Source organism: Pongo pygmaeus, chromosome 19 (assembly GCF_028885625.2).
Source record: "Pongo pygmaeus isolate AG05252 chromosome 19, NHGRI_mPonPyg2-v2.0_pri, whole genome shotgun sequence".
Classification (NCBI taxonomy): Eukaryota; Metazoa; Chordata; class Mammalia; order Primates; family Hominidae; genus Pongo; species Pongo pygmaeus.
This window is the reverse complement of record NC_072392.2, coordinates 4,573,969-4,588,531: the sequence shown is the minus strand read 5'-3', so window position 1 is coordinate 4,588,531 and position 14,563 is coordinate 4,573,969. Positions and strand designations below refer to the sequence as shown.

At 49.7% G+C, this 14,563-nt stretch overlaps 1 protein-coding gene across 1 annotated transcript; it reads right to left on the bottom strand.

Annotated features, from left to right (window-relative positions):
• Nucleotides 1-557: 557 nt before the first annotated feature.
• Nucleotides 558-11,952, bottom strand: TM4SF5 (transmembrane 4 L six family member 5). The gene is made up of 5 exons (XM_054459349.2): nucleotides 11,710-11,952; nucleotides 2,873-2,953; nucleotides 1,146-1,282; nucleotides 747-930; nucleotides 558-670 (listed from the first exon to the last, which is right to left on the bottom strand). Exons 1-5 carry the CDS (start codon nucleotides 11,884-11,886, stop codon nucleotides 656-658), a joined length of 594 nt encoding a protein of 197 aa, XP_054315324.2. The 5' UTR covers nucleotides 11,887-11,952; the 3' UTR covers nucleotides 558-655.
• Between the last annotated feature and the right edge of the window lie 2,611 nt (nucleotides 11,953-14,563).

The following is a 14,563-nucleotide window of genomic DNA, read 5'->3' as shown; positions in this document are numbered from 1 at the left end:
GTGCTTATTGGCTGCGCACGGTGGCTCAAGCCGGTAATCCCAATACTTTGGGAGGCTGAAGTGGGAGGATTACTTTTGCTCAGGAGTTCGAGACCAGCCTGGGCAACATGGCGAAACCGCGTCTCAACAAAAAACACAAAAAAGTTAGCAAGGCATGGTGGCATATGCTTATGGTCCCAGCTACTTGGGAGGCTGAGACGGGAGGATTGCTTGAGCCCAGGAGGTGGAGAATGCAGTGAGCCGAGATCATGCCACTGTCTTACAGCCTGAGTGACAGCGAGACCCTGTCAAAAAAAAAAAAAAAAAAAGTGCTTATTACCTATTGAAATAATTTTTTGCTTCTTTAAAAATTGCCTATCTTCCACCCTTGGAATGCCAAGTTCCTTGAGAGAATAAAACTTGTCTGTCTTGTTTACCATCGTTATTTCCAGCGCAACCAAATAGCTCAGTATCTATTTGTTAAGAAAGTACGAGTCGGGTGCAGCGGCCCCAAAGGCCAGGTGTATCTGTAGTCTCTCGCACACTCCTCCTTACAGAAGGCACAATCTGAGACAGAGAAGAGAGCTCAAAGCAGTTTATTCTAGTGAGCAAGGGAGTGAGTGAGCCAGGCAGGCGTCCAGGAAGGAGCAGGTGTAACCCGGCGGTCAGTGGAGCCTCAGTGAGGGGCGTCCTGCAGAAAAGAGAAGGTGAGAAGGCAGCCAGGACCAGGCAGGTTCCCTCTACAACTCCACCGCACGCCATTTCACCTGTTTTTTCCTGCAATCGCCACAGAAGACACCAATGGTCGCGTTCACCAGCTGGATCCCACACAATACCATCTCCAGGCAGGAGGCGGCCACCAGCAGCGAGAAGAGCGTCACATTCCAGGGGACCACGCGAGGGGGCGCCTCGCACCGATCCCATAGAGTGCGGTTGAGCAAGTAAGCTCCCCTGTGGGAGGGGTAAGGCCACGTGGGAGAAGGCGGCCTGCGCGTGCGCCACCCCCGCCCCCAAGAATACGTCCCAGGGGATTTGCAAAGGCCCAGGTAGCCCACGTGGAGCGAGTGCTCTCGAAGTCGAGTCCCGCCCAGGTGTCCCAGTCCACGGGGGAAGGGCGGGAGGGAAGAGGCAGAGAATGGAGGACACGAATACAGGCTAAACCTTACGCGGTGTCTTCGAAGTGGTAGCCCCACTCGCCGTTCATTAAGCATCTGGGTCCATTTCGGAGCCCAGCTCCAGACACCGAGAGGCAGTAGATGGCACCAAGCACCCCGAACGCCGAGGAGAAGACCGAGCGCAGCATCTGGATGTGGTGTGGAAGGGGAGGTAAGGCCCAATCTCCCCACCTGTGGGTGACGACGCTCAGCGCCAGCCCCCACGCATTATCGAAATCTGCTCCAGTCGGGTTGTTAAAATGTATTTTTTAATGCCGGGCGCGGTGGCTCACGCCTGTAATCTCAGCATTTTGGGAGGCTGAGGCGGGCGGATCTCCTGAGGTCGAGAGTTCAAGACCAGCCTGGCCAACATGGAGAAACCTTGTCTTTACTGAAAATACAAAAATTAGCCGGGCGTGGTGGCACATGCCCGAGGCTGAGGAGCAGAGATCGCACCACTGCACTCCAGCCTGGGCGACAGAGCGAGACTCCATCTCAAAAAAAAAAAAAAAAAAAAAAAAAAAAATTAGAAATTCGGACTCGGTTTCTGCACCTGTCCTCGCAGAACCACAGCACTCTCTATGGAATTCCTAGCTACACAAGCTCCTCTGCAGACTCCCAGGCTCCATCCCACCCCTCCCTGGCACCCACAAATCTCAGATCTCAATAATACTGAGGGGTAGGCGGGTGAGGGGGAGAGGGGGGAACTACAACCCCAGTGAACCTCGGCGGCTGCTGGCCTTCGGGTTAGCCTAACTGCAAGCCCGGGGTTTGAAGGGAAATTTATTTTAAACCTGACCCGAGGCTGGGCACGATGTCTCACACCTGTAATCCCAGCACTTTGGGAGGCCAAGGGGAGCAGATCGCCTGAGGCCAGGAGTTTCAGACCAGTGTGGCCAACAGTGAAACCCCGTCTCTACTAAAAATATAAAAATTAGCTGGGTGTGGTGGCAGGCGCCTGTAATCCCAGCTACTTGGGAGGCTGGAAGAACAAGAATGGCTTGAACTAGGGAGGCGGAAGCTGCAGTGAGCCAAGATCCTGTCACTGCACTCCAGCCTGGTGACAGACAAAGACTCTGTCTAAAATACATAAATAAATAAATGTAAAATAAAATAAAAATACATTTTTTTGAGGCGGAGTTTTGCTCTTGTTGCCCAGGCTGGAATGCAATGGCACGATCTTGGCTCACTGCAATCTCCTGCCTCAGCCTCCCAAGTAGCGGGATTACAGGCACCCGCCACCACACCTGGCTAATTTCTGTATCTTTTCTTTACTTTACTTTTCTTTTTTTTGAGACAGAGTTTCGCTCTTGTTGCCCAGGCTGGAGTACAATGGTGTGATCTCGGCCCACTGCAACCTCTGCCTCCCGGGTTCAAGTGATTTTCCTGCCTCAGCCTCCTGAGTAGCTGGGATTACAGGTGCCCACCACCACGCCTGGCTAATTTCTGTATCTTTTCTCTTCTTTTTTTTTTAAATAACTGCTTACTGCAGCCTGGACCTCCTGGGCTCAAGCGGCCCTCCCACCTCAGCCTCCCGAGTAGCTGAGATTGCAGGTGCTTGCCACCACGCCCGGCTAATTTTTGTATTGTTAGTAGAGATAGGGATCTCGCCATGTTTCCTAGGCTGGTCTAGAACTCCTGGCTCAAGCCATACTCCCACCTCAGCCTGCTAAAGTGTTGGGATTACAGGCAAGAGACACCACCCCCAGCCCTGAATTCCTTCTTAATCTGGATCTTACCCTGCAGCGGTTTCCACAGCACCCAGCACCACAGCAGCCCTTGCCCCCTGCCCGAACAGCTGCAATTCCTGGACACAGTACCTGTGGGACAAGAGTCATTGTTATAGCACGTTCCCCCAGATCCTCCAGGCCTGACTTGCATCAGTGCCTACCTCCTTCAGGAAGCTGCCTGTGATGCCTTCAGCCCTTTGGACTGTAGAAGACCTTATCTCTACTTCTCCCGGAGCTGCTGGGCTTCACCTTACTTTATCCTTATCTACGTGCCTACCTTATCTCTGTTCAGATTGTGGCCTCTGGAGGGTAGGGCCCAATATCATTATTTTCCCCAGTCTTGGCACATAGTAGGTGCCCTACTGAATGGAAATCAGGGAAACTACTTCACATGCTATGAATTGATTCATCTCTCAGGGTCTCAGTTTTGCCTGTGTAAAATGGGTCTGGAAGATCTACCTCACAGCTCTGTTCTCAGGATTTAATGGGCGAACAAGCTGACTAGGTGTTAAGACTGGCTCAGAGGCCGGGCGCGGTGGTTCACGCCTGAAATCCCAGCATGTTGAGAGGCCGAGGCGGGTGGATCACCTGAGGTCAGGAGTTAAAGATCAGCCTGACCAACATGGAGAAACTCCATCTCTGCTAAAAATACAAAATTAGCCGGGCGTGGTGGCACATGCCTATAATCCCAGCTACTCGGGAGGCTGAGGCAGGAGAATTACTTGAACCTGGGAGGTGGAGGTTGTGGTGAGCTGAGATCGTGCCATTGTACTCCAACCTGGGCAATAAGAGCGAAACTCCATCTCAAAAAAAAAAAAAAAAAAAAAAAAAAAAAAAAAAAAAAAAAGACTAGCTCAGAGTAACTCAATATTTATAAGTTCCCTCAGCAGCAGGAAGGGATAGAGGTGTTGGAGTGTCTGGTGAATTTGGATTACAGCAGAGTGTGGAAGAGTGCTAGTGGATGGTCTGACATGGAGTGTAGCATTTTCCAAGGTTCAACTCTTGGTGTTTTTTTCTCCCTGTGGCTTTCCTAACAATGCCCATCCCCTTTCAGGGAATCAGCTCTTCACTCTGCCAGAAGTTGCCTCCAAAACTGATGCTTCCAGATCCTCGTTAACTTGAATGTCTTGGGTTTAGCTCAAATTCAAGCAGCCTCACGCTCATCTCACAATATTCCGCAAATTCATCTCCCTTTGACTTTCTTGTCTCCATCAGTGGAAAAAATAACATCTACTAGGTCACCCAAGCTGGAAATCTTTAACGTTGCACCCAGAAAGACATCAAATTTTCTCAATTTTTCCTTAAGTGGCTCCTGAATCTGTGAGTCCTTCCCCACATTGAATCCCTAATCACTTCCCATGAGGATGTTCTCAGCCTCCCTATTACACTCTCATAGCTCTTGCCCCATGCCACCCTACACTCTATCCTCTATCAGATTAAACATAGCATTTTTTTCTTTCTTTCTTTCTTTCTGAAACAGGGTCTCACTCTGCCACCCGGGCCGGAACGCAGTGGCTTGATCATGGCTGACTTTAGCCTTGACCTCCTGGGCTCAAGTGATCCTCCTGCCTCAGCCTCCTGAGTAGCTGGTATCACAGGCATGCGTCATCATACCCAGCTAATTTAAAAAAATTCTGTAGACATGGGATCTTGCTATTTGCTCAGGCTGGTCTTGAACTCCTGGGCTCCTCCTGCCCTGGCCTACCAAATTGCTGGGATTACATGTGTAAGTCACTGCACCTGGCCTAAACATAGCTTTCAACTGGTCTTTTCTCTGCTCAAATCCTTTAGGGTCTCTTCACAGAGAAGCCCGTCAAGACTGAACTCTTTTTTTTTTTTTTTTTTTTTTTTGAGACAGAGTCTCACTGTGTCTCCAGGCTGGAGTGCAGTGGTGTGATCTTGGCTCACTGCAACCTCTACCTCCCAGGTTCAAGTGATTCTCCTGCCTCAGCCTCCTGAGTAGCTGGGACTATATGCACATGCCATCACACCGGGCTAATTTTTTGTATTTTATTAGAGAAGAGGTTTCACCATGTTGACCAGGATGGCCTCGATCTCCTGACCTCGTGATCCGCCCGCCTCAGCCTCCCAAAGTGCTGGGATTACAGGCGTGAGCCACCACGCCCGGCCAAGACTTGTAACTTGAATGTCTAAGTCTTGTAAGGCATTTAAGGCTCCTCATCTGGCTCCGTTATCTTTATCTTTGTTGCACAAGGTCAGGTTCTTTGCCTGTCTCCTGTCTCTGGAATTCCACAGCTGTCTTGCTTTTTGCTTTCTTGTGTGTGTGTTTGCTTTTTGAGACAGGATCTCACTCTGTCACCCAGGCTGGAATGCAGTGGTGCAATCATGGCTCACTGCATCCTCAACCTCCTGGGCTCAAATGATCTTCTCACCTCGGCCTCCCGAGTAGCTGGGTCTACAGGTGCAGAAAAACATGCCTGGCTAATTTTTTTGTAGAGTTCATGTCTTACTATGTTGCCTAGCTGGTCTCGAACTCCTGGGCTCAAGCGATCCTCCTGCTTCAGCTTCCCAAATTGCTGGGATTACAGGCATGAGCCACTGTGCCTGGCTCCTCATGTGTCTTATCTGGCACATACCATCCAAGGCAGCATTTTGTGCTTCTCCAGGGAAAGGGCTGAGAGTTTCAGTTCTATTATATCATCCCCAGCAACCTCAGAGAAACACCTGCTCTCTCCTCTTCCTGTCTCATGGCAGGGCCAGGACCCATGCTGACACATTTGCTTAGCCTCCCTGGTTAGGTCACTTACTGGAGGCTTGTGGATCCAAACACACCTAGAATTGCCTTTTGGATTTACCAATTTTGAATGATCTACTTGTCTGAAGTTTTTGCTTTTGTTTGAGAGAGGGTCTCACACTGCTGCCCAGGCTGGAGTGCAGTGGCATGATCATGGCTCACTGCAGCCTCCACCTCCTGGGCTCAAGTGATCCTCTCACCTTAGCCTTAGAGTAGCTGGGATTACAGGCTTGTACCACCACACTCAGCTAATTTTTTCTTTTTTGAGATGAAGTTTTGCTCTTGTTGCCCAGGCTGGAGTGCAATGGCGCGATCTTGGCTCGCTGTAACCTCCACCTCCCGTGTTCAGGTGATTCTCCTGCCTCAGCCTCCCGAGTAGCTGGGATTACAGGCATGCACCACCACGCCCTGCTAACTTTGTATTTTTAGTAGAGACAAGGTTTCTCCATGTTGGTCAGGCTGGTCTGAAACTCCTGACCTCAGGTGATCAGCCTGCTTCAGCCTCCCAAAGTGCTGGGATTACAGGTGTGAGCCACCGCACCTGGCCAGACCCAGCTAATTTTTAAATTTTTGTTGAGATAGTCTCACTATGTTGCCCAGGCTGGTCTTGAATGCTAGCACTCAAGTGATTCTCTTGCCTCCGCCTCCCAAAGTGCTGGGATTTTATAGGCACGAGCCACCACACCTGGCCCTATTTGAGATTTTTACTCTTTTTGATTAAAGTGTTTGCTTCCCTTTGTAGTATGTGCTTCTCTGTCTCATTCGTTGCCATCTTTTTGTCTTAGTGAAAAGTGTCATCATAAATGAAGAAGAAAACACTGTGTTTATAGCCTGAATCAGCTCATATTTCTCCATTTCCACAGCCACTGGCCTAGTCCAAGCCACTCTCATCTCTCCTGGATGTCTTCCGTGACCTCAGTTTGGTCTTTTCTTTTTCTTTATCTTTTTTTTTTTTTTTGAGATGGAGTCTCGCTCTGTCACCCAGGCTGGATTGCAGTGGCATGATCTCGGCTCACTGCAACCTCTGCCTCCCGGGTTCAGGCGATTCTCCTGCCTCAGACTTTCGAGTAGCTGGGATTACAGGCATGCACCACCACGCCCTGCTAACTTTGTATTTTTAGTAGAGACGGGATTTCGCCATGTTGGTCAGGCTGGTCTCGAACTCCTGACCTTATGATCTGCCAGCCTCGGCCTCCAAAAGTGCTGGGATTACAGGCGTGAGGCCCTGCGCCCAGCTCAGTTTGGTCTTTTTCTGTATGTATTGCAGACCTTCTACTACCCATTCTCCACACAGTGGTCAAAGGAGTCTTCTTCATTCCAGTGGTGTGTGGAGCAACCAGGCCTCTCACACTGCCAAGGGGAATGAAATTGGCATAAGAACTACAGAAAACTGGCAATATCTATTAGCACTGAATATTTGCATGTCTTAAGAATCAGCAGTTTTACTGCTAGGTTTTTATCCAATAGAAATGCACATGTATTTGTACCTAAATACATCTACAAGAATGTTTATAGCAGCATTATTTGCAAAAAAACCAAACTGGGAACGATCCAAATCTCCTTCAACAGTAGAATGGGCCGGGCACAGTGGCTTATGCCTGTAATCCCAGTACTCTGGGAGGCCAAGGCAGGCGGATCACCTAAGGTTGGGAGTTCAAAACCAGCCTGACCAACATCGCGAAACCCCGTCTCTACTAAAAATACAAAAATTAACCGGGCACGGTGGCACATGCCTGTAATCCCAGCTACTCAGGAGGCTGAGGCAGGAGAATCATGTGAACCTGGGAGGCAGAGGTTGCAGTGAGCCGAGATGGCGCCATTGTACTCCAGCTTGGGTGACAGAGTGAGACTCTGTTTCAAAAAAAACAAAAAAGCAAAAAAGCAAAAAAACAAAACAAAACAAAAAAAACAGTAGAATGTATAAATGAGGTATAGTCACATAATAGAACGTATAAGAAAAAAAGAAAACTACAGCTACACCTAATAATATGGGTGGCTCTCACAAACGTAATATGGAGCTAAAGAAGCCAGATACAGGCCGGGCACGGTGGCTCACGCCTGTAATCCCAACACTTGGGGAGGCCAAGGCGGGTGGATCACCTGAGGTCGGGAGTTCGAGACCAGCCTGACCAACATGGCGAAACCCCGTCTCTACTAAAAATACAAAAATTAGCCAGGCGTGGCGGCGCATGCCTGTAACCCCAGCTACTCTGGAGGCTGAGGCATGAGAATCATTTGAACCTGGGAGGCGGAGGTTACGGTGAGCTGAGATGGCGCCACTGTACTCCAGCCTGGGCAACAACTCCGTCTCAAAAAAAAGCCAGACACATACTCTATGATTCCATTTGTGTAAAGTGCAAAATAAGCCAAACTCGTCTATGGGGTTAGAAGACAGAATAGTGGTTACGCTTGTTGGTGAGGTGATTCTGGGGTTCCGTGTGTGGTGAGAGGCATGTCTGGGCTTCTGGTAATGATCTGTTTCTTGACCTGGGCTCAGATGTGCTCACTTTGTAAAAGTTTGTTGAGGTGTGTACTAAGGATCTGGGTACTTGTCTGTATGACTTAAATAAAAAGTTTTAAACTGTCAAAAAACGAAGTGCCAAAAGTCCTTCAATAGGGCCTGGCGCGGTGGCTCACGCCTGTAATCCCAGCACTTTGGGAGGCCGAGGCGGGCAAATCACGAGGTCAGGAGATTGAGACCATCCTGGCTAACACGGTGAAACCCCATCTCTACTAAAAATACAAAAAAAAATTAGCCGGGCGTGGCGGCAGGCACCTGTAGTCCCAGCTACTCGGGAGGCTGAGGCAGGAGAATGGCGTGAACCCAAGAGGTGGAGCTTATACTGAGCCGAGATCGCGCCACTGCACTCCAACCTGGGCAACAGAGCGAGACTCCGTCTCCAAAAAAAAAAAAAAGTCCTTCAATAGTTTTCTGTTGTACTTATAATAATAAAAATTCAAAAGACTACACTGTGGCTTTTCAGGGTGTTCCAGGCCTAGCCTCTGCCCTCCTCAGACCTCATCTCATTACATCTCACCTCACCAGCCACCTGTCTGATCCTCAGAAGTGTGGAGCTTGTTCCCACCTTAGGCTTTGTACTTCCAGCCCCCAGTGTCTGCAACACTCACACCTTCTTCTTGTCATTTGGGTCTCAGTTCAGACATCACCTTATAGAGCTCTTCCCTGAAAATCCTATAAAAAGTGGCATCTGCTTTGCCTAGGAGCTCTTCATGCCAGCACCATTTTATTTTATTTTATTTTTATTTTTATTTTTTTATTTTTGAGACGGAGTTTCACTCTTGTTGCCTAGGCTGGAGTACAATGGTGCAATCTTGGTTCACTGCAACCTCCGCCTCTCGGGTTCAAGCGATTCTCCTGTCTCAGCCTCCCGAGTAGCTGGGATTACAGGCGTGTGCCACCATGCCTGGATAATTTTTGTATTTTTAGTAGAGACGGGGTTTCTGCATGTTGGTCAGGCTGGTTGTGAACTCCTGATCTCAGGTGATCCGCCCGCCTCAGCCTCCCAAAGTGCTGGGATTACAGGCATGAGCCACCGCGCCCGGCCGATGGTACCTACTTCTATCTGAAATTGCCTTGCCTAGTTCTGTACTTCATTCAATGACTTTTTTATTTTTTATTTTCTTGAGACAGGGTCTCGCTCGGTTGCCCAGGCTGGAGTGCAGTGGTGCGTGGTCCTAGCTCACTGCAATCTTTCATTTCTGGGCCCAAACTAGGACTACAGGCACATGCTGCCATTCCGTGACTATTAATTGGGTGTCTGCTAAGTGCAAGGTGCTGGTCTAGCACTGGGTACACAGCGGCCAACAAAGCAGGCAGTGCTTGCTCTCGTGGGACTTCCAGCCTTGCTTCCATGAGACTGGTGGCCTCACCAAAGGGAACACAAGCTTCAGGGAGAGCAGGAACCTGTCTGTGTCCCTGTGATATAGAGCAGTGCTTACTTATTTGTTTATTTATGTATGAGATGGAGTCTTGCTCTGTCGCCCAGGCTGGAGCGCAATGGCGCAATCTCGGCTCACTGCAACCTCTGCCTCCCGGGTTCTCCTGCCTCAGTCTCCCGAGTAGCTGGGATTACAGGCGCCTGCCACTATGCCTGGCTAATTTTTGTATATTTCTTTAAGTAGAGATGGGGTTTCACCATGTTGGCCAGGCTGGTCTTGAACTCCTGACCTCAGGTGATTGGCCCGCCTCAGCCTCCCAAACTGCTGGGATTATAGGCGTGAGCCACTGTGACCAGCCGGGTGGTGCTTCTTGAGAGTGACTCTGGGCACAGAGGTGGAAGAAAGGCAACTGTGAATGCATATTTGGGGAAGGGAGACTCAGGGAGCTCCGCTGAAGCAAGCCGGTTAGATGGGGCAGAGGAGTGTGGGGAGACAGGGGTGGTTTAGGTTGGAGAGGGAGCACCCCGTGACAATGGCTAAGTGTGTCAGCCTGAGAGGAGTGTGACTCTGAAAGAGAGTTGAGTTTAGAGCGATGGAGTAGAGTACAGCAGCCAAGATCCATGCAGGAGGAGGGAGTAGAAGAAGAGATACCAGAGAGTAAGAGGGGATTGTTGGTTAAAGGAGAGGTATCCTCTTTTAGCAAATAGAGGTGTGACCAGCGAGGTGTGACCAGCAAAAGGGACCAAGGGGAGCTCTCCCCTGGAGAATGTCATTAGCCAACCGTCCTGAGAAGTGGAGAACTGTGCTGGGTAGATCTTTTGTTTTTATCGCATGAAGATATTAAACTAGGTTGACCATCCCAAAGTTTCCCTAAATGGGTGGAGAGTTGGAAGATGGGGGTTAGTAAATTGGGGAAATCTGTGTCTCCTTTTCTTCCACTTCTGACAGATCCTAGTCTTGGCCAGGCATGGTGGCTCACATCTATAATTCTAGCACTTTGGGAGGCTAAGGCAGGAGGATCACTTGAACCCAGGAGTTTGAGACCAGTCTGGGCAACATAGGGATACTCCGTCTCTACAAAAAATGTAAGCTGGGGCAATGGCTCACATCTGTAATCCCAGCACTCTGGGATGCCAAGGCGGGTGGGTCACCTGAGATCAGGAGTTCGAGACCAGCCTGGCCAATGTGGCGAAACCCCGTCTCTACTAAAAATGCAAAAATTAGCTGGGTGTGGTGGCACGTGACTGTAATCCCAGCTACTCAGGAGGCTGAGGTAGGAGAATTGCTTAAACCCAGGAGACAGAGGTTGCAGTGAACGGAGATGGCGCCAGGGCACTCCAGCCTGGGCGACAGAGCGAGACTCCGTCTCCAAAAAAATAAAAAATAAATAAAAATAAATATATTTAAAAGTGAGCTGGGTGTGGTGATGCCCACCTGTGGTTCCAGTTACTCGGAGGCTGAGGTGGGAGGACTGCTTGGGCCCAGGAGGTTGGGGCTACAGTGAGCCATGTTCGTACCACCACACTCCAGCCTGGGCAATAGAGACAGACCCTGTCTCAAAAAACAAAACAAAACAAAACAAACACAAAAACCAACCCCCGCCTCTGCCCCTGGCAAATAGCTTCTCATCTCCCGGAAGACGACTTGAGGGCATCCTCCCTGCCATACTGATCTAAGTTCTGAGTTTATCCTTAGCAGTCCACACAGATTGGGCTTCCAGAAATGTTGGGTGAGAGTGAATGGACATGGAGGCAAGGGAGGGTGACTGATCCGTGATGGCAGTCCTTGGCTCTGGGTAATTTCACTGCACCCCACCCTCATGCCTTTTATTATCCTGCCCTGATGACGTCTCTGACAACCAGCTGCTCCTTCTGCCTCAACCATTGTAGTGAGGTTTTCCTAGCATCTGCTCAACAGTGGGGACAGGGAGGACAGGTAGGACATGCTCCCTACCCGGTAGGGGAGCTCTTTAGAGCAGTGAGGCTCTCGTCCTTTCTGTGCCCCTCAGACATTCAGCTTGGGATGCTGGGGCTCCTCCAGGACTGACTCCAGAGGGCTCCTAGCCCCCACCAAGCCATTGCCATCCTCTCCCAAGGAACCATCCTTATTCCTCTCTCCCTCTCCCTCCTGTTCAGAACCCCTTAGGTGGCACCCAGCCAGCTGGCCCGGGCTCCCCTGCCAGCCTTCTCACCATTAGGCCCCCGCCGAGGAAGCCGCCCATGAGCCAGACTTGCAAGCTGAGATGGTTGGTGTTGGTCCAGGAGGTCTCCCCATTAGGTACCAGCAGGAGGGCGTTGGCCACGATGCAGACCAGGCAGAGGGTAATGAGGGAGAGCCCCACACAGCGGGCACATTTTCCCGTACACATGGTGAGGTGTCAGGAAGGACAGGCAGTGAGTGAAAGTAAGCCGGCAATTCCCAGGTCCAGAGGAAAACAAGCCTGGAGCATGGAGCAAAGGTCAGACAGAGGCGTGGCAGAAACTGGCAGGATCAGAATGATAAGGGAGAGAGGCACAGGATGTGGGCCCTGAGGAGGCAGAGGCGGAGGAGCTGCAGCCCTGAGGTGAAGGGAGGATGTGGTGCTGGACAAGGTGGGGGCTATGGACACACTACCCTGTGTTAGTGCCTTCCTGTTTTTTCTGCACAGCTCCACAGCCCCTCTGTTGGTTCCATACCTGCTTTGCAACTTAGCCAAGCCCCTTCATGTCTCTTAAGTCTCAGTTGCCACTTGTGTCTGGGCACGGTGGCTCACACCTGTAATCCCAGCACTTTGGGAGGCCGAGGAGGGTGGATCATCTGAGGTCAGGAGTTTGAGACCAGCCTGGCCAACATGGTGAAACCCCATCGCTACTAAAAATACAAAAATTATCTAGGCACGGTGGCGGGCACCTGTAATCCCAGCTATTCGTGAGGCTGAAGCAGGAGGATCACTTGAACCTGGAAGGTGGAGGTTGCAGTGAGCTGAGATCATGCCATTGCACTCCAGCCTGGGTGACAAGAGTGAAACTCTGTCTCGAAAAATAAATAAATAAATTAAATAAATAAAGTGACAAGAGTGAAACTCTGTCTCAAAATAAATAAATAAATAAATAAATAAATAAATAAATAAATAAATAAATAGATAAATAAATAAATAAATAAGTAAGTGATGCCACTTGCCTTCTGGGCTACTTGTGGGGATTAAATGGGACAACCTGAGAAGTATTTTGTAAACTAGGAAGCACAGAGCAGATGTGTGGTGGCCTCTTCATTTCTGCTAGCCTCACAGGCAGCGTTCTTCCCAGGGAGAAATTAGAGATGATTGTGGCTTGTATTGTCCTTGCATTTCGTCTTTTTGGTATTTGATTATTGATGTCTCCTCCTCTTGAGGCCACAACCTGTCTCTCAGGGTGGGTTCAGGACCTAGGCCTCATTGATGAGAGCATTCTATCCTGCTAGCCTTGGTGTTTGATTTAGCAACAGCCATGCGATCTGAGCCAGCTCTGTGAGAATCAGTTTCTGCCTTTTTTCGTTGGCATTCTGAGGTCAAAGAAGTTCTGTTTTTGTTGGGGTGCTGCAGTTTCCTTGATAACTTCTTTTTTTTTTGAGACGGAGTCTCACTCTGCCGCCCAGGCTGGAGAGCAGTGGCATGATCTCAGCTCACTGCAACCTCCGCCTCCTGGGTTCAAGCGATTCTCTTGCCTCAGCCTCCCAAGTAGCTGGGATTACAGGCACCCGCCACCACACCCAGCTAATTTTTGTATTTTTAGTAGAGATGGGGTTTCACCATGTTGGCCAGGCTGGTCTCGAACTCCTCACCTCACATGATCCACCTGCCTCAACCTCCCAAAGTGCTGGGATTACAAGCGTGAGCCAAGCCACTCGTTCGACTTCTTTTTTTTTAATTAAAAAAATGTTTTTGAGACCAGGGTCTTCTGCCTCAGCCTCCTGAGTAGCTGGGATTATTGGCATGTGACACCAAGCCCAGCTAATTTTGTATTTTTATTAGGTCTCCCTTTGTTGCCCAGGCTGGTGTGTAGTGGATCATGGCTCCCTGCAGCCCTGACCACCTGGGCTCAAGTGATCCCCCAACCTCAGCCTCCCAAGTAGCTAGGACTATAGGTGTGTGCCACCACGCCTGGCTAATGGTTTTTTTTTTTTTTTTTTTTTTTTTGAGACGGAGTCTGGCTCTGTCGCCCAGGCTGGAGTGCAGTGGTGCGATCTCGGCTCACTGCAGCCTCTGCCTCCCGGGTCTCAGAAGCAAACAGGAGAGTGAAGGCCCCATAGAATGAACCCTAGCTCAAGTAGGATGTGGGAGTGACATGAAGAGATGAGGGTAGCAGGAAGGGCTTCAGGGCTTAAGAGGGTATGCAATGAGGCTGTCACCTGGAAAGTGTCACCAGCCAGTGGTCCCTGATGCAGCCCCTCCCAGCGGCCCACTCAGACCACTACAGAAATGTGGAAAATGGAGAAAAGCCAGAATCTCTGCTATTTATAAGACAGAGGAACTGGATTGAGAAAAATACACGGAGAATTTACCTCTTGAATCAGAGGATGCCTGAAAAGGAAAATACTTTGAACCTCCCCAACTATTTGTCTCTGACTCATAGGCAATTATGATAACTGATACATTCGGTTTTGCTTCTGTTGGCATGTTTAATGCTTTAAAAAACATTTCCATATTGCTTTTGATGTTTTCTGTCCCTTTTCTTTTTTGTTTTTTGAGACGGAGTTTCGCTCTTGTTGCCCCGGCTGGAGTGCAATGGCGTGATCATGGCTCACTGCAACCTCCACCTCCCAAGTTCAAGCAATTCTTCTGCCTCAGCCTCCTGAGTAGCTGGGATTATTGGCATGTGACACCACGCCCAGCTAATTTTGTATTTTTAATAGAGACAGGGTTTCTCCATGTTGGCCAGGCTAGTCTCGAACTCCCGACCCCAGATGATCCCCCGCCTCGGCCTCACAAAGTGCTGGGATTACAGGCATGACCCACTGCGCCCAACCTCTGTCCCTTTTCTTTAAAGATTTTACATTATCCTTTTTTTTTTTTTTTGAGACAGGGTCTC

Coding starts and splice junctions, on each gene's coding strand:
- TM4SF5 (XM_054459349.2), bottom strand. CDS start 11,886: ATGTGTACGGGAAAATGTGCCCGCTGTGTGGGGCTCTCCCTCATTACC. Junction 1,283..2,872: donor GCTGTGGAAACCGCTGCAGG/GTAAGATCCAGA, acceptor CACCACATCCAG/ATGCTGCGCTCGGTCTTCTC. Junction 931..1,145: donor TACCACTTCGAAGACACCGC/GTAAGGTTTAGC, acceptor CCCCTCCCACAG/GGGAGCTTACTTGCTCAACC.